General features: G+C 43.2%; 3 protein-coding genes across 3 annotated transcripts; 2 read left to right on the top strand and 1 right to left on the bottom strand.

The window, feature by feature from the left end:
* The first annotated feature begins 216 nt into the window (after positions 1-216).
* On the top strand, positions 217-3,539 carry si:dkey-175m17.6 (N-acetyllactosaminide beta-1,3-N-acetylglucosaminyltransferase 2). Its single transcript, XM_037485544.2, has 2 exons — positions 217-597; positions 1,114-3,539. The coding sequence occupies exon 2, from the start codon at positions 1,117-1,119 to the stop codon at positions 2,449-2,451; it is 1,335 nt and encodes a 444-aa protein (XP_037341441.2). The 5' UTR covers positions 217-597; positions 1,114-1,116; the 3' UTR covers positions 2,452-3,539.
* Positions 3,540-4,376: 837 nt separating this feature from the next.
* On the top strand, positions 4,377-5,134 carry LOC119227076 (heat shock protein 30-like). The gene has a single exon (XM_037485545.2). It carries the CDS (start codon positions 4,512-4,514, stop codon positions 5,103-5,105), a length of 594 nt encoding a protein of 197 aa, XP_037341442.2. The 5' UTR covers positions 4,377-4,511; the 3' UTR covers positions 5,106-5,134.
* A 1,405-nt stretch (positions 5,135-6,539) lies between these two features.
* On the bottom strand, positions 6,540-7,479 carry LOC119227077 (heat shock protein 30-like). Its single transcript, XM_037485546.2, has one exon. It carries the CDS (start codon positions 7,131-7,133, stop codon positions 6,540-6,542), a length of 594 nt encoding a protein of 197 aa, XP_037341443.2. The 5' UTR covers positions 7,134-7,479.
* Positions 7,480-19,830: the final 12,351 nt, after the last annotated feature.

Genomic DNA, 19,830 nt, shown 5'->3' with positions numbered 1-19,830 from the left:
TTTAAATGCTTTCCACCTTTAGCAATTTCACTTCTAAACTTCATGGACATATATAACACATGGTCCCGTGCTATAATGCATGGAGACCTGCTTGTTCGTGTTTGTATAAGTGGCACATACATAGTGAAATGTTTAACCACTAACAATGTGATTATGACTGATCGTTTCACGGGTCACACGACCAACTCATGCAAATACGCAGGCAAAGATCATCAAGCACCTGCATGCAAATCAAACCTCTGTGGAAAACATCATATCCAGATAAAGCCGGATCCCGCGTTTGAATCGACCCTCCGTCGCCGTAGGTTGCGAGCTCGTGATGATGCTGTGATTAGTTTCCACATCACACGCCGTGGTGACGAGGTGCCAACGAGGCGCATGCTCGGTGCGCGCACCTACCCGGGGACCTGTTGCTCAGCTGCGGCGACACTGCGGTGAGGGTCAGACCTGGAGGATGCCGTTCGTTATCGTTCATCGTTGCGGACGTAAATAATGCGCCACGGGCCTTGGTCGAGATTATAATCGAGCCGGATCAAAAAGACGGACCCCACGAGTCACCGTGTCTTCTTACAGCGATCCGAAGCAGTTCACACACCTGTGAGTATTATGATTACTTTGTCTTTCTCAGAAAGGGGTTGTGCAAATATACGGGACATTGTCAGTGGAATCCACGTTCACATTTACGTGGGAAAGGCTAAAGAGAAACATTGTGTTGGAGACTTTTTTTTATATAAGACAATGTTATACATGTAGGGGGATTAGATCGTTTAGTAAATGTACAGTGGCTAAATATTCCCCTGAAACAAAGTCTAATATTAGGACTTGGTACATTCTTAATGTTCCACACCGTGTCTTCAGGGGCTGTGTGTCCATCAGCAAGTAGGCAGGGGGTGATGCTCTGAGTGTGTAGACTGAGGATTTAATAACTCTCAGTGGAGCATCACCAAGGAGACAGCTCTAGTGGGTTAGCTGCCATGTTAGCTCTAAACACCTCTCAGGTGCACCCATGCCACTCAGGGGTTCAGTCAGTAAAGAGTTCCATTTAAAAATGTGTTTTCTGATTGTGATTTTATTACAATAATGCGTTCTTTTTGAAACATTTGTACAACTAAGGCGATGGGCAAATGCTGCAAATGCAAGGGGAGACTGCTCTGCATGTGCCTGCTTCCCTGCATGATGACCGGCCACCTTCTCATCTACATCACGGTGTCCATATTCGTCACCATCTCCTACGCGCCGCCGAAAGTAAACGTGCACTACGTCGCGTCTGGGTTTTCTGGTCACTCCTCTGCCACGGCCTCTCACCCACTTGGCCCTTTCTGGAACCTTCGTCTGGAGGACAGTGCACTGTGGAACCAGTTGCAGCATGCGTGGGACCGTCAGCACAACCCAATACTGCAGGGGAACACAACGGGGGAGGCGAAATTTAGGCTTTTCTCAGAAATCGAAGATGAATGCTATTCCTCCTGCATGTCACACAAGTGTTCGCTGCCGCGTATACAGGACTTTAACAGCCTCTCTGAGCAAATGAGGGCATTCATAATGGCAATGCACTGCAGGGAGTACCCCCTCCTTATCAATCAACCTGATACATGCAGAGGGAACAGTGGTAGCTTTGGTGTGGATTCTCCCATGCTCCTCATGGCCATCAAATCCCAACCGAGGAACTTCGAAAACAGGCAGGCCATCCGTGAAACGTGGGGACGCAGTGGTCTGGTGGAGGGGGAGTCAAACAAGAAGGGCAGATTGGTGCGCACAGTGTTTCTCCTCGGAAGGCAGGACTCAAGTTCAGGTCCTAACCCGGAACTCGAAAACCTCCTGGAGATCGAGAACCAGAAACACGGGGATATCCTGCAGTGGGATTTTAAAGACACGTTCTTCAACTTGACCCTGAAGGACCTGCTGTTCTGGGAGTGGCTGAGGCAGTACTGCCCCAGCGCCATCTTCGTGTTCAAAGGGGACGATGATGTCTTTGTTCGAACAGGTGCCCTCCTCGATTACCTGAACACGCAGTGGGAAGAGCACAACTTGTGGAAAGCGTATACAAATAAAACCGACCTGGATTTGTTTGTGGGGGATGTCATCTACAACGCAAGCCCAATCCGTGAGCCGTCCGCCAAATATTACATCCCAGAACGTTTCTACAAAGGCACGTACCCACCCTACGCTGGCGGGGGAGGGGTGGTGTATTCGGGCTCACTTGCACTGCGATTGAAAGACGTGTCCGACAAGGTGCGCCTTTTCCCGATAGACGACGTGTATCTCGGCATGTGCATGAACAGACTGGGTCTCTCCCCGAGCCATCACCCGGGCTTTTTAACATTCGATCTCCCAGCTTCGGACAGGCGCAATCCGTGCGCCTACAAATCTGTTCTTCTCGTGCACAGAAGGAGTCCCAAAGAGATGCTGACCCTCTGGAAGCAGCTGCAGAGTCCGCCGCCTCGATGCTGAGGGTCATTTGACTACCAAATATGATTCATTGAGTACAGAAAGACACATTCACTCAGAAACACACACACACCCAGACTGCACGTTCCTGTCAAGCGGGCAGAAACCTGTGAGCTTTAAAATGTAATTTTCGCTTCCCGCGTGGATTCGGACTGAGGAGGACACTCATCTACCTCTGAGTGAACTTTTATTATGAGGGCATTACGCAATCAGAGTCCGTAGATACTACTTTTTAAGATCCATACAGGTATATATTTGTATCCTTTCAACGTCAAACGTTTTATTATACGACACAATAAAGGTCATGTAATACCTTGCATGTTATTTCATAATGTCTGGAGAGAATAATGTGTAAGATATTAACTAGAGGAAGTGAATTAATGTCTGTTTTCTCTTGTTTGTTTGCTAATGTTTGGAGATCCAACTCGCCTCTGATTTTCAAAATGTCTAACACCCTTTTTATTTAAAACCCACTGATTCTTTACAATTATTTTGTTACAATGCTTGTCTTTAAGAGTTGTTACCTTTTGTCCAGGGAGTATACAATGTGTAGAACAATTGAGTTAGTACATTTATTTTACTAAAATACTTTACTCCACAACAGTTTTTAGGTTTTAAAAAGGTTGCATTATTTTGTTGCATGTCTTATTATGACCATGATTAATTATTTATTATTAACTTTTCAGTCACTAAACAGTAAAATTACTGGTTTTCCAATTGATTGGGAATAGTTTTATTTCCGTCCTTGAATCGGAAAGGAAGGAGTTGTCATTTAAAATGAACACAAACAACCACAATGCTAATTGTTTGCTCTCCACAAGGAGTCCAATAAAGCAATGTATGACATTCAAGGTCAAATAAATGTGTCTCTCTAAAGCTTCAACTTTATAGGAGAGGCTTGCTTATTGATTTTGTTTATGGTGTAATAATGGGATTACATTTAGGTGGCAATTGTCTTAATGCATGTCTTTAAGAAGGAAGACAGACTGAGAATGAAGACAAAGCATTAAGCATCATTGAAACAACACCTAAACACAGTGATAAAATGTAACTTTTTACTAATCGACCGTTGTGTAGCATTAATAAAACTATTGGAGTGTTTGATTGTTTGATGCTCAACTCTATTCTTGATTTCTTACTCTGCCTTGCTTGTTTGTTTGGTGGTTTTGGTTTCTACACGACACACAGGAGGCGGAACAATACTTGGTAAGGCTTTTGTGACCACGACTGAAGCTAACATGAACAGAAATATAAGGCTTAATTTTACCAGCTATGAATGGAAACTATATTAATCATAATTTAATAGTAAAATACAACTAACCGAACTACAAAACCATGTTCCTTTACTTCCCTTGCTAGATAGAGAGGAGATATGAAACAGAAAAGATGCTGAGTGTGATTGGGTCCTCGCTGAGTTGTACGGCAGCAAGTCTCTTCTCTTTTCTTTATTGTATTACAGCATAATCTTGTCTGGTGTCTATCATTGATTTTGTTACTAATAGGCAGACAGTGGCTTCAGTTTAATGTGTTTAAAGTGGAAGATTAGTCTGTCGAAAGTCAACCGGAGGTAGAAGAGTACTAAGCTGCTGAACCCTAATGAGGAAATGGAGGCAAAGTGAACTATATGTTAATGCATTTACAATTTAATTTATCTAAAACTACATCAAAAGCTGCTCAGCTCTGTTAAAATAAATACTGCTGCTACTACGATGATTATTGTTTGTACAATACAGATATAGCAAAGACTATTATCTGTGTGAAACAATTTGAGATAAGGACAGTAAATAACCTTTACAATTTGGGTAAATCAAACATGAGTTTGAGTGACATCTGGTGTTGAACATGAAGTTCCTGAAAGCACACGAATGATCCAGTGACTTCTGCACTCCTGAGAAACAGCTCCCCCAGCGGAGAGCTCCGGTAGTGACAGGAAAATTCCCGAAGCCTCTGGACCTCCTCCAGGTAGGGTATAAAAGCTGGGACAGTCTCACTGCAGAGACAGAAGACAACACAGAAGAGACGACATTTTAACTAGAAGACTGAACACTAAAGACTCACTGAAGATGCTTTGCTCTCATGGATTCCAGTCCGCCCTCAGTCCATTCACGGGCCTCCACTGGCCTGCACGCAGGCTGTGGCCAGATGTCAAACCTCTGCTCCACCAGCAGGATCTACTACAGAGAAACCTACAGGACCTCCGCAGCAGTCTGGAGCTGATGGACAAACTTCATCAGGAGTTCCTGGAGGAAACGGAGCCTTTCCAAAGCAGCGGGGCCCTGCAAGCGGTCTCCCACCACCTGGACACAGAGGGGGAGAACTTTGACCTGACCCTGGACACTCAAGGGTTTCTCCCAGAGGAGCTGTCTGTCAGGCAGGTGGGCCGCAAGCTGAGACTCAGCGGGAAGGCAGAGAGGAAGCAGGAGGACGGGGAAGGCTCCTACTCTTACAGCCGCCAGGAGTTCAGACAGGAGTTTGATCTGCCTGAAGGGCCGGACCCCGAGGCCCTCACCTGCTACCTGGCTCCAGACGGGAAGCTCCACATCCAGGCAGCCAGAGCTCCACAAGGGCACCACAAGGAGAGAGAGCTGACTATCCAGAGGAGCTTGGAGGAGAAGACACAGCCGAGTGTGTGTGCACAGACGCAAGGAGCAGCCTGAGAAGCTGGAGTCCTCTGCTGGGTGTTCAAGTCGTGACTTTTCAACGAGCCGTGTAGCTTTTGTCATTTGTGTGATCAATAAACATATTCGAATGTAAAGCTCTCTCAATTCATTTTGTTAGACAAAATAATATTTTATTTACACATTTCAGTCTTGTTGGGAAGAAAGAAATGAAGAACAAACATAAAGGTTAGAAAGGATAGTATTTCACTTCTATATTAGGAGAATTTCAATCACAATGTCTTCCTAAAAAACTAGCTCACAAGTTTTCTCATGACATGTATTTTGCGTCCCTGATTAATCACTAAAAATGTATTCATATTAATATTTCATTCACTGAAATATGTTACTTAATATTTCCTGTTTTGCTTGGTAACATACAAAGCAGGAATTCTAAGCAAAACACTCTGAATTAAAGGCATGACCCATGATTCCAAGCGCATTAATGTGGTTTTTATCTGATTAAAATGTAATTTCATTGATTACTTTCTCAGTCAGACAAAGGCCATAATTTTCTATCAACTGGCCAAAAATAATCTGGAATCTGTTATGGAATTAGTTATGTGTCATTGATAAAGAATTAACAAACCATAATTGCAATACATAGCATGATGAGTCCCAGGACATGGATCTGCTGTTAAACTGAAAAGTCACTTTTGTAAATGTTCTCTCCATTTTGTTCACCTGCATTCTCAGCACATTGTTTGCATCAAACCTCATGAGACATGAACTTTATGAACAGGATCAATCGGTGACTCATGAGTAGCCGCTTATTTTTCGCTCGAATACATCTTCGTGGTTGGATTGCCTTCCTTGTTGGTATTTGTGAGATTTGATTTATGTTACCTCTTCCACTGGGGTTAGCCAGCTAGTCGGGTTAATTGTTCAGGGGATGAAATTATAAATGTGACAGCAAATAACCTATATTATTATATATTATATATAATGTTTGGCGCCTAACGTAGCTTTTGGATTAAAGACGCAAACCTATGCTCAGTAGAAATTTAACCCAGACTGCTAATATTGATATTAGATGTCTGTATGAATTATACATATATCTTTAATGCCCATTTTTACAATATACATAGATAGATAATATATAAATGGGTAAAACTTGGAAATGCATATTTTAAAATGATCTCTTTTGATCTAGTATGCAAATAGAGTATACAAATAAAAACTATCCTATAATATATATACAGTGGACGTATCTGTAGTTTAATTATTTTTCCCCATCCAAAATATAAGCCAATATATGATAATAAAAGGGTGTCCAAAGGATTTAGATTTTAATGTATTTATTTGTGCAAAAATTCCAAAATATCAAGTAATGCTGTAAAAATGTCAACACGTTCATTGATCACACAAATGACAAAAGCTACACGGCTCGTTGAAAAGTCACGACTTGAACACCCAGCAGAGGACTCCAGCTTCTCAGGCTGCTCCTTGCGTCTGTGCACACACCCTCGGCTGTGTCTTCTCCTCCAAGCTCCTCTGGATAGTCAGCTCTCTCTCCTTGTGGTGCCCTTGTGGAGCTCTGGCTGCCTGGATGTGGAGCTTCCCGTCTGGAGCCAGGTAGCAGGTGAGGGCCTCGGGGTCCGGCCCTTCAGGCAGATCAAACTCCTGTCTGAACTCCTGGCGGCTGTAAGAGTAGGAGCCTTCCCCGTCCTCCTGCTTCCTCTCTGCCTTCCCGCTGAGTCTCAGCTTGCGGCCCACCTGCCTGACAGACAGCTCCTCTGGGAGAAACCCTTGAGTGTCCAGGGTCAGGTCAAAGTTCTCCCCCTCTGTGTCCAGGTGGTGGGAGACCGCTTGCAGGGCCCCGCTGCTTTGGAAAGGCTCCGTTTCCTCCAGGAACTCCTGATGAAGTTTGTCCATCAGCTCCAGACTGCTGCGGAGGTCCTGTAGGTTTCTCTGTAGTAGATCCTGCTGGTGGAGCAGAGGTTTGACATCTGGCCACAGCCTGCGTGCAGGCCAGTGGAGGCCCGTGAATGGACTGAGGGCGGACTGGAATCCATGAGAGCAAAGCATCTTCAGTGAGTCTTTAGTGTTCAGTCTTCTAGTTAAAATGTCGTCTCTTCTGTGTTGTCTTCTGTCTCTGCAGTGAGACTGTCCCAGCTTTTATACCCTACCTGGAGGAGGTCCAGAGGCTTCGGGAATTTTCCTGTCACTACCGGAGCTCTCCACTGGGGGAGCTGTTTCTCAGGAGTGCAGAAGTCACTGGATCATTCCAGATGGACCAGCAATGCTGCTGAAAAACTCCAGTGGAAATGTTATTAGTTCAAATGAAGATTTTACTCGCAACACAGAATGAAGTTTACAAAATGTCTCACCTCCAGTTAACACTTGTGATAGCGTTATGCTATTTGGTTCAAGAGTCTTTCCAGATAATATGAAGATTTAAAATATTTCCATTCTCTGACTTCCATAAATCACTACTGTAATTTAGAATTTGAGTGTGTGCTTATTTCTGTATGTCTTATTTTTGCATAAGTTATTCTGAGAAAAGAAATACATACATACATAAATTCAAAATGAGTTTAAAATATCAGGGATGGAAAAAAAGATTCCTTTGAGTAGAAAAAAACAAGGATTTGAGGAATGTAGGCAAAAAGATATCCACATATAGCCTTTTTAAAATCATACATCTAGTAATTTAAATAGGAATAGAGTGATGCCTGCATTGTCCTACCACATACTACTGAAGGAATACTCAGACCCTTCTTTCTCTTAAATGTTTTGTCTTTTCAGATGAAAAAGGAATCTTTGTTTCGTGTCTCAGTACGAAACTGTCCAAACGTATTGTTGTATCCTGAACATTATTTCATCATATCCTCCATTGTCGTTGTCACTTGTAACCACTAGATGACAGCCTTTCCTTACGTAAACCTGCTTTACAGGCAGCGCTACGCTCTAAAGAACAGCAAATATCCACCACTAGTTGTCAGCCTAGTGTCACAAAGTATCACAATCATTTACTAACTCCACTGCACATCTATTATATACTGTTTCTAATTAACACTGTAACTCTTAATTTGTACTTTTTGCTTATTATTTCTTCCACACATATTAGTTCTAGTTTTGATCAATTGTGAGCATATTTATTTTATTATACACAACACAAGTAAAATAACTGTTTTGATTTAAATGTAAAAGGTGTAGTAATACACTACCAATTAGTTATTCTATCCTGCCTGTCATTTTATTTTCATTTGCTAATAGTATTTGACACCTTTCACCTGCCAGTACTTTTTGTATGTGTACGGTCTACTTAGAAGGCTGATACAGAAGACTGCGCAGTAAAGTAGGGCACCAGCACCGCAGAAGGCAGGATTTCAACCCACAGTCTTCTTTTCAGCTAGTTTATTTCATCTACCCCAAAAAATAAATAAAAGAGGATCAAACCTCGACTGGCAAACACAGCGCTCTGCTGCTCCGGGATATCATGTCAGGCCTGGTGTCAGTGTTTCTGACACAAAAAGAGAATATATGAGCTTTCTGAGGTTGGTGGGGGAGAGGAACATTTTTTTCATGCCAGGCGTTCACCTTTGGATGAACTCCGGAATGTGAAGGCAGACTGAAATTGAGGAGGAGGAGGAGAAAGAGGAGGAGGAGAACCAAAGATAACAGTAGAGGAAGGATGAGGAGGAGTTGGATTAGCAGGAGAAAGCAACGCTTCATGTAAGTCATCCGCATTGTTCTCCTTGTGCACACAAACACACACACATGTGTGTCGCAGATGCCGGGACGGCATCAAAAACACACACACACACACACACAAACATTATTACACAAAAATAATCTCTGGGACAAACTGGCACTTACTGTCTCAGTGTGTCCCTCACAAAGATGTTTTTTTTAATGCGCCATAATCCCTCTCTCTCCTTCTCTCTCTCTCTCTCTCTCTCCCCCCAACACAAAAAAGATATCCTTCTATCTGTGTAAGTGGTTCTGACGGCCACCATCTCATCACAAACACACATGTATTCCCTAACACACCCACACACACACACACACACACACGCCGGCTCATCAACATGCAGTTATTCCTTTGGCACTGGATCGCAGGCTGTTAATTGGCCGCCAAGCCCAATGTGCGTGTGTGTGTGTGTGTGCGTGCGTGTTTGTGTCTGTACTGCAGAGCCGGGGCGTCTTAGAAATTCCCGGCACGTCTCCGAGCCTCGATTAAGACGTTGCTCCAGTTTTCCAGCAGACAGACATGTGGGGAGGAGGGGAAGAGAGGGAGAGCCGGGGTAGCTGGGGTGCATGTGAGCATGCAGCGGGGGGGGGGGGGGGGGGGGGGGGAGAAAGATGAGAGAACACCAGGAGAGTAGGAAGGGAGGTGATGAGGCGTCACTCGTCAACAGAAGGGAAAAGTGAAATGCTGCAGTGGTCCTGTGTGTGTGTGCGTGTGTGTGTGTGTAGGACCCGGAACAGATAACCCTCCTGTGCTGCCTTCCCTATCTCCATCATGGAGGTGCAGAAGAGGAGGAGTTCTTTTGTTAGGCGTCAAAAGGACAGTTCCTCTCCCTTTTCTGCAGTGCGTTAAGTGACCGTCACTGGTTCACTGCCAGAGTTTTGGTGGCAGGTATCACGCGGTCAGAAAATGTCGGCCCCATTGATAGGAGAAAACGACTCGGCGCCAGACCCAATGCTCTGCTCCCATTTTAAAACCTTACGCTGAAGTGAAGAGGCCCTTTAAAGGGCGTAGAGAGTGTGACTCGGAAGAGGAGCAACAGAGGAAGTGGTGTTGCGTTGTTTTGGAGCAACAAAGTGCACAAAGGGAGGAAGTCATCGTGAGTGGACATGTGAGGCCGCTGTCTGTGCCCAGCTTACCACCCACTGACAGGGTCGCCAACCGTCCCCGTATTACCCGGGACATCCCGAATTAGCTCCAGTCCCGATTCCCAATCGCAGCCTGCTAAGTCAATGACGGGCGAAAAACTCCCGGTTGTTGTGAAGTTGTGACGCATCAGACCAGTGTGCGCGCGGGTGCCAGGTGAGAGCTGTATGATCTGTGGAAATGAGCAGTGAGGCTGGCGCTGCAAAGAAAAAATGGATTGTGCCAGCCCGGCCGCCAACCGCTAGAAAAAATAATGTACTAGAAAAATGAGAAAAAGATGGCAAAACAACTACACAAAAAGACACACACACACAAACGGTGTGTCAGGGAGCTGGCAGCGGGATAATTTAAAGGTTATGGATTCCAATCTTTTGGTTTATGTCCTAATGAAGCCATGAGAGACTCCTCGATGTTTCTGGGTGACACGTATGCGCTGAGTCGCACGATACATAAACTCCCTTTCAAATGCATGCGCACATACTGTGCGCACACACACACACACATTTCACTGCAGCTCGCCTGTTATGTAACCATGCCGCTGAGAGCGAGACAGGGGAGAGACAGCCCTGCCTAATCAGACCCCAGCAGTAACACATGTCTCACACCTGTCACTCAGACACTGATTCCACGTTGCTCTTTCCCAGCTGCGGCGTCCAAATGGCTTGTCGCCGCTGAAAAAACAAAAAACAACCTTTTAAATATTTTGATGTGAAGCAGAGAGGCTTCTTCATGGGATGCCTAGTCAGACCACGGCATCGAGTGCTCAGCGGCTCCCAAGAAGGAAATAAACAAAAGGCTTTGTTGGCCCCTGAGCTGACGCCCGTATGGACATGGGGTCAATTGCAGCACAGGCTTGAGGTTCCTGAACCCATGACATTAAAAATGTCCGTTAGTATGGAATTAAATTAGACAAATCAAATGATACTGTCTCCCTTAATTGGCCTCATTTGTTACCTTCTTTTGACTTTTTCAGAGATATGGGTTAATTAAAGGACCTGCTGTCTTTGCTCTATTGTGTAAGCATTCGTTTTTGCCTTGGCTTTGGTGACCTTGATTGTCCTTCATTTTACACAAGAGTGAAAGCAAATGTGACCCACCTGCTAATGAGGACTCGCTGTGTGTGAGTGTGTGTGTGTGTGTGTGTGTGTGTTTTTGCCATAGGCTGTGGTCTAAGTGATCTCAAGGTGCTATCATGTTTGTTTGATGGAGGATAATTAAATAGGTAATAGATACCAGCCGCCTCTCATCACTATCGATTCATTTGCAGCACACACACACACACACACACACACACACACACACACACACACACACACACACACACACACACACACACACACACACACACACACACACACACACACACACACACACACACACACACTCAATACCCTGAAGCCCCTGGTCTCTAAGAGGAGATGTCTGATACTCCCACATCAGCCATCAACAAGCTTTCATGTTTTAATGGGTCTGTTTAACCTAATCCACATTAGCCCCCATCCTTGTTCGCCCCCGCCACCACAAATTCTACAGTGCAGTTTAAGTCCATCGCTAAAAAGTGTTTGTTTGATGAAAATTCAAACCAATAATCCCACAAAACACCCGTCCGCCACCACCATCGTTCTCTGGGCCTTAGATCTGTAAAGCCGAAGCAAAGCCAAACTACTGGCATGATCGCAACTGAAGGGGAGGAACTCATCTTGAAAAAATACCAAGACGTTCACTGCAACAACTCCATATGAGAGGAGCGCTGCTCTCAATACTAAACCAGACAGCTGGATTCTGCATTGCAAAGCCCTTGGGATGGACTCGTTAAGAGCAGTCCGAGCCCCTCGTTGCATGAAGGAAGCCAAAAACATACAACAGTGGGAGACCGGTCCACTCATCACTGTGGCAGAGGCTAAATGTTTTATTTGTGTGGCACCTGGCTATTTTGAGCACTTGCTTTAGTCATAAAGAAGAGATTTTTTGGAAAGAGACATCTTTATTCTTATTTCAGCCTGATTTCACAGAAATATGAAAAAAGACCAAAGCCTCCTCTTAGCACTTTACGTATATTGTGGAAGTTATGTACATGCAATTCAGCATAGGACTTACACCCAGGAGAAATTAAAAGTCACTGTTGATATATTTCAATTATATGTGGAATAACGAACCAAGATTATTTGCTTAAATTTGGAATCAAACCACAACCACGTTTTGTTCCTGAACCGATGTGTTTTCAAATAAGGTCAAAATTCAACAACATGTAGATTTATAATAAGATGCGAAGCATTGCATCATGGGATTAGTTAGCAGTAATGGCTTCTCCTGCTTAGGATCCGAGAGGTCTGACCCAACTCATAGTTTAGCCAACAAGATTCCCTGAATACACATTTATTGACATATGTATTACTCTAGGTTTTCCCTTTGACAGATCTGCTGCAGTGTGTGCCTTTTCATAGTGCGTCATTTAACTTCACACAAGCGCCATGAAGCGCGACTCGCTTCTCTGCCTCATGTGCGCCTTTGTTCTCTACGCGTGTGCACCTTTGTTCCCCGTAATGTGTTTTGTTTGTCCACGGATCTGTATGACAATGATCTGCCGTGATGGATGATAGTGACCCAATAATTGTGACAAGGACACAACATTAACATTGGAGCAGGGACAATGGCTCTGCAGCTGCGTGGCCACTGCATTATTTAGACAGGACGGATGGATGGAGAAAGGCGGAAGGGGAGAAAACGACGAGTGGGAACAACAGGGGACAGGAAGGAAGGACGAGATGAGGGGACGAAAAGTGGGGGGCGGGAGGAGGGACGCGTAAGGAGCGATAAATGGGAATAGAGCGGTGGACGGTGGGAGGGTGGGCGGATGTGATGCACGGTAGAGATGGATGGTTGTGATGGAGGGAGAAAAGGGGGGAGGGTTAGGGATGAACAAAAAGAAAGGTAAGGTACAAGTGTCGGAATGGGGGATGTAGTGTTTGGGTGGAATCTCTATGATACGGGAGTCCTTAGCCAAAGCATTAAGTAAAGCTAAATGTGTCCTATGCTCAATTTTATATGAATTACACAGACGAATACAAGACAAGAAGCTCAAACTATACTTTCTTTGATTTTAATGTTGGTCTTTTGCAAGATACTCAATGTTTAAAACAACTATGCACAATTGCTTTTCTTTTAAAAGCATACAAGAGAAAGGATTTTGTCTTTCTTGCAAGATTGATGTGAAATAATCTGATGTTAGCGGATGTTTTCAAAACACATTTGCTCTAATTTTGTGTCAGTGTTGGGTCCTCAGATTAACTTGAAATGAATTGAAGCTACTGTAGCAATTTACAATTACTACATTTATTTACACGCACATCTGGAGGAAATGTCTTAGGGCAATAAGACCACACACACACACACACACACACACACACACACACACACACACACACACACACACTATGAACACTCCACTCCCCCGCCCTTGCCGATCTATTAATGGATACACTATGGAGACACATAGATAAGGCCTCTCATTGCCACAGTACTGATCTGTAATCACCGCTGTCTTTCATCAAGGGATACGACAAACTGGGCCCCGAGGACCGGTATTCGATGCTAAAGCAGTATCTGTTCACTGAATCTCCGCGGTTTCAAGAACACAGTTATCTCCATGTGAAATATCCTGTTTACATTGCTGTCTAGACCTTAATTGCATGTGTTTATTCCCCTGTTAAATAGCCCAAAACAGACCCTGGTCTGAAACAATACATTTCACCATCTGAATAATTTGTCAAGATAAAGGAAACTTTCTTTTGGAATATACAGTATATATATATATATGGACACACATATTGTGAGATGTTCTTATTTGTGCCATTACAGGCATGTTTTTGTTGATCCTGGCTGAGGTCAGAAAGCTTTTTGCCAATGAGGTCAGGAGGTTTGGTACTGCAGTTCCTGTATTTGGTCCTATCGTGGTCTATTTTAAGTTTTGCTCAATGTTAAAATTTGTTCCGTCTTGCCTTTGGTGTCAGCAAGCTGCTAAAATATGCATGGTTTGGACTTTTCACCTTTCCGATTTTTATTCCTTGTATAAATCAAAGGAAAATGGAGCCTTTTATGGTTGGAGCTCATCCATGTTTGATGTGCAGCCAGGAGGGAGACCTAGATAATAGAAGCTATCAGAGACATACAGCACTCTGTGTGTGCGGGTGTGTGTGTGTGTGTGTGGGGGGGGGGGGTTTGGGAAGGCGCGTGTGTGTGTATGTCATCTTTTGGATTCTGTTTCATTCCCAGGCATTAATGGACTTGAAGGTATTACGACATACACTTTCGGGTCTGCCGCTAAATGGGTTCACACACACACACACACACACACACACACACACACACACACACACACACACACACACACACACACACACACACACACACACACACACACACACACACACACACACACACACACACACACACACACCCCTTTCCATGCTTGTATTTAATAATCATATTTACAATTTCACTGTGGTAAAATGCAACAGCATGAGTCAGAATGCGCCAAATGAGGTCAAGCAGTCCAGACTTCCCTTTCGCCCTACTTCAGACGGATGTGGAAAGCAGAACGATGTTTGAAATGTCTGCTCTGGAAAGTGCTCGTCTCAACCTTCTCCATCAATCATTCTGTCTTTATCCATTCAGACAAATTCATCCATTCAAAGGACTTCAAACGTTCATTGATTTTTCTGCCAGGGTGCGTACAAAAATAAGAAGAAAATACCTCTGGGGGAATATCACTCAGGGAAAAGCACAAAGTGACGGGAAAACGATTCATCGTCAACTGTGGAATGACAGCTGATGGTCTGCTGGGGTTTTTGTCACAGATACTTTACTCATATCTCCATTTTTGCATTTAGTTGTCTGCTGCGGGGCAAAATCAATAGTCATTATTGAAACATGACTTAATAATGACTCATTACGCACTGTATCAAGCACTACTTTTGAAGCAGAGGTCAGACCACTTATTTCTCAGTGATATATTTATGCAGGTGGTATCCATAAAGTACATATTGCCAACAGGTGTATTTTATTTAAACCAAGCTGGCAGCAACACCTTATTATGAACCTACCTGCAAACTGTAATGATTTTCCCCATATACTTTAAGGTAGTTAGTTAGTTACAGCCATTATTACAGGGGAGCTCCATGACTTTTGGACGTCTGTTTAAAGATTATACTGCATAAAAAAACCATTCATGCCACTTGAGTTGACGTTAATAAGAATGAACAAGAGAAACAATCAGTATTTAGGCAGAAGGATGTGTGGAGTAAAAAAGATGATCTATAGTTCTATAGCACCATTCATTTATTTTGTGTCCCCCTTATTTTGAACCACGGTTGGGGAATTTATGCATTTATCATTAGTAGAATAGTGGATACTTTAGTAGAATAGTGGATACTTTTACAGAATGATCCATCCTTCCTGCAAATAATATCTCAAAAGAACAAAGTGGAGCGATGTTTTGCAATTATAAACCCCACCAGAGATACGATAATCCCCCAACGTTACATGTCCACAGTTTTTAATGGGACTATGTCTTGTATAGACAGCAATTGCTAACATACGTGTTCCTGTCATAAGCAAATACCTCACCACTCATTGGCCAGGGAACGTACGCCAAAATTAAAATCTGTTACGTAGGATCCTATAGGGAGGGTTACTTCATTGATATGATGATATGATGAATAACAATAAATGGTGCTGGGTGAGATACTTGCAAATATGAAACAGACATAAAGAGAGACTGGTGGACACACTCAAATACATGCACACAAACACACACACACTTTTCACTGAAATGCAATCTGCAGGTGATGCATTGCAGTCATTAGTTTGTCTATGCAGAGCACAGTGGATATTAAGATGAATGGGCAACTTCTCACAGACATTCATAGCTATTAACACCAGTTTATACATATCTGGGGAAAACCACACAACTTCATACAATGTACTATAGATAAGGGGGTGGTAAGTATAGGTTTCACATTTCTGCGGTGTATTGTGAGTCAATTTGGTCTTCGACATGTTTTTAATGTGTGGCTACAATCCTCTTACTAGGATCAAAAGGATTTGTTATTTAAAGATTGGAACTGATTGAATTTTAATGAACAGAATACGACCTAATTACACATTTAACTGAGCGGATCAAAACCAACATCCATTAAATTAATTGAATATAATATGCAGATTTGAATCCCCGGAATGATAAAAATCAGTCAATTAGCTATTTAATATATGAAATAATAAATAGTTCATTAACAAAGATATCTTAAACTAAACAAATAAAAAAATGTTGTGACATGTTCAGATTGTGAGAAACATCTGGCTGTACCCTCCTCTGGGTGCTTCTGCTGGGGTTGATGCCTCTTTGCATTACTGCAAGCAACATGGCAAACCCAGTGAGAATCACGAGCAGGTGCATTGTGCAAGCCCCACTGTGAGGAATACCACAAGGTTAGTGTGGCAGTATTCTTGTAGTGGGTTTCATACGAACACAATTGCCAGGAATCTTGAGTGTAGCCTCCAGTCCAGTTATTAGAATGTCATCAATAAGTGACATTTCTCTAAACACAATGTTTGCATGCCATCATGTCATTTTAAAAACTAGCATTTAAAGCAGCAGTCAAAGAGTCAGACAAAGCTTTCCTTCACATTGTCATGAAAAGAGATCGGTTTCACCATTTCATCAGTAACTGCTGCCTGATTGAACCTGATTGAACCATGCACTCTCACAACTTTAAAAAAACGTAAAGCGGGTGCGGCCAATTCGTAGTGTGCTATCCTCAATACTGCTCCACATACACACATATTTACCCATGCATGGCGAGAATGATTATGGAGAATGAATGGCAAGCAGCCGCTGTGGAGGACAATTCCCTCTCAAACCTCGGTGGGTGATGTCAAAATAATTATCAGACGAGACAGCTCAGCGGGAAGGCAGCACCTCTTCATTATGGAGTAAGGAAGAGGGGGTTAGCATCCTCCAAATAAGGCAGTGCACACAATACGGCCACAAATCTGGTCTAACTATAGAAAGGCAATTGGTTTTTTTATTTTATTTTGTAGATCTGACATAATGTTATTAATATTTTGCAAATATTGCATCACAGGATAGGACATGTATTTTGAAAAAGTCCCTGCAGGTGATTTAACTTGAAAAGGAGTATTGTGAGCATCCAAGACAATCACAAAGGAAAGATACTTGGTTTTATGGAGGAAAGTGTGTGCGTGTGCAGTGCACGTGTGTGTGTGTGTGTGTACATCTGCCACAGCGACAGACCTCATTAGAGCAGAAAAAAAGCAACTGAATGCTTGTGTGAGAGTTATTGTAGTTGTTATAAATATATTACCACCCGTGTCTCAGGTCAAACTCACTCTCCTCTCACCTTGATGGACCTTCTACACACACACACGCATGGATGCACACACACAGACTTAGACACAAGAAGAGCCCGCGCTGCCAAAGGGACTTCACATTAGGGACACTTCTGCTCTTATGATTGACTGCTTCGAATAAAGGACCTTGAAAAAACATCTGGTGACAAATACGTCCCCTTGGCTGCAGTTGTGTGTAGGAGACAGATACCGTGGTTTGAGACGGAGACAGAGCGAGAGAATTTTTGTGTGAGTTATCTTCAGTGCAACACAAAGAAGTGCCAGAGTGCGACCGCTGTTGAGGTTTCTGTGTAAGCGTGTGTGTGTGTGTGTGTGTGTTTCCAGCCACTTGACATCACACAGACCTCTCATGGCAGACTCCTCGGATCAGTAGCAGAATGGATAAGGCTATTTACCAGCAGCTTATTTGCTCTGGGTCAGACCTCCTGTATCAGTTTAATGGGTGTTGAGGGTTGGCTGCTGCACAGAGGATAGAAAAGTAATAGTCTATATCTGGTCATATGAATGAATATAAGAAAAGTAGGATGCCAGGAGAAAACGAGGAAGACGCTTCATTGATGAATTGTATAATTTTAAATTAAAATGTCTTCATTGATGAAAATATTGCCTCCCAAAACCTGTCCAAACTAGAATTATTTCAGATGGCAAGTTGATCATTACACGTCATTAAATGCATTAATAAAATGATTTAAAAGAAGAAAAAAAGAAAGAAAAAAACTTAATGTTTCATAGACACATTTGTAATTAAGATGTAAATCCAAGGGAAGTGTGTGTGATTCAATCTACAGCAATCTACACCATGCTTGAAATAAATGCATCAAAACAAGCAATTAGTATTTCAACTCTGTCCTGGGAAAAAGATCAAAGAATATGTGGTCACGTCTGCTTAAACACAGCACCGCCAATTTGCATCCTACTAGTCCTGCAACCCTTTTTTTGCAGAACTCTTACAATAAACCCTTTCTTTAGTCAGTGAAATTTCATTAAATGCTCATTCTCTACCATCAACAACATACAGAAAATAGGCCAAAAACGTATATGAACGTGAGCACAAACACATAGCGATATGTATACTTACCCCCACAAATATGTCTTTTTTTCTGACACACAGCCACTAAAGAACAATAGATTCAAAGAGACTTCGACCGTTACGCCTAGTCTGACAGCTAAGGTTTTGCTGAAGGTCATTCATAATGATTAAGAGAGGCATCTCTGCAATGATTTTCAAATGACCCTGGGGACGCCTCGACCACCGACACCTCTTCAATAGAAAATTACTTTATCTTGCCCCGGTATAACGGAGTCTAGTCTGACAGTGACAGTTTAATATACATGGACAGCGTGAAGAGCAGCAGACTGAGGCAGGCGTGTAAAGGCCAGCAGGAAGCCAGACGGGAAGACCTAACAGTTCCCAAATGAACCTCATGCCGATAGGAACACGTACAGGCTGGGTCAGACGGGGCCAGTTGAAACACAAGGGGGCGGACGAGCGGGACTAGTGTGTGACGGTGTTCATACATACAAGGAAGGGGGGGGGGGGGCAGTTGGGCTTGCCCAAAGTCAGACACCCGTCCAAGAACAGTCCCAGTCAGCACCAGTGGGAATACGGCCCCATTGCAATCTCAGCGTCACATGTCCTCCAGCTCTCTTTCTCCAAGCCGCTGATACGGAGGTTTCGGTAATAGCCACACTGATGGTGTGGTGGCTAATTTCACCTTCATGTGTGTGCGATGTAATAATCACCTTGAGCCGTCCAGGCAATGGATTCCCCCAGAGATCAGCTGGCCTTGATTTTATATCAAGGCACACACACAACCATTTGGCAGTGATATTTACATATAAACTACTCTAGCAATGTAAGAACTGCATCACCTTCAAACTGGATTCAAGGTTAACAAAAATAAAATGATTAAAAGATGTTTGAACTAGACTTTCTTTAATGTATCACAAAGGATAGTTGATAAACCATTTTCTACTGTTAAGAAACATCATGATTCTGCAAATCATTAACTCATTAACTGCAAATTCTCCAATCACTCCATTCTGTGTACGATGTGATTTGCAATAGAGTAATGATCCTTGATGCAGAACCCTAATTGTCAGTAACTCTCATCAGCACCGAACACATCGGACAGACACACAGTTCCCTTGTCTTGCATCATCAGGTTTTCAAACACTGTTCGTTTCACAGAGCCTTACAGCTAGAACCACTGTAACTGTGTATATTTTCTGGATTCTGTTGTCAGCTATGATGAAGCATTGACAGTAACTTTACCCAAATACCTCAGGACATGGGCAAGGAGGGGCAGGGAGGTATTATTTAGGGTGAATTCCTTCACTTTAATTTTGATCCAAAGCAGCCCTTTGATCCATCTGACTCCTCTATACTTCATCCCTCTCAGTCAACTTGAAAAACTGCTAACTAGCTTCCTTGTTACCCTGACGATCAGTGTTTCA

The sequence above is a fragment of the Pungitius pungitius genome, chromosome 18 (genome assembly GCF_949316345.1).
Source record: "Pungitius pungitius chromosome 18, fPunPun2.1, whole genome shotgun sequence".
NCBI lineage: Eukaryota > Metazoa > Chordata > Actinopteri > Perciformes > Gasterosteidae > Pungitius > Pungitius pungitius.
This window is presented reverse-complemented; position numbering and strand designations above follow the sequence as displayed.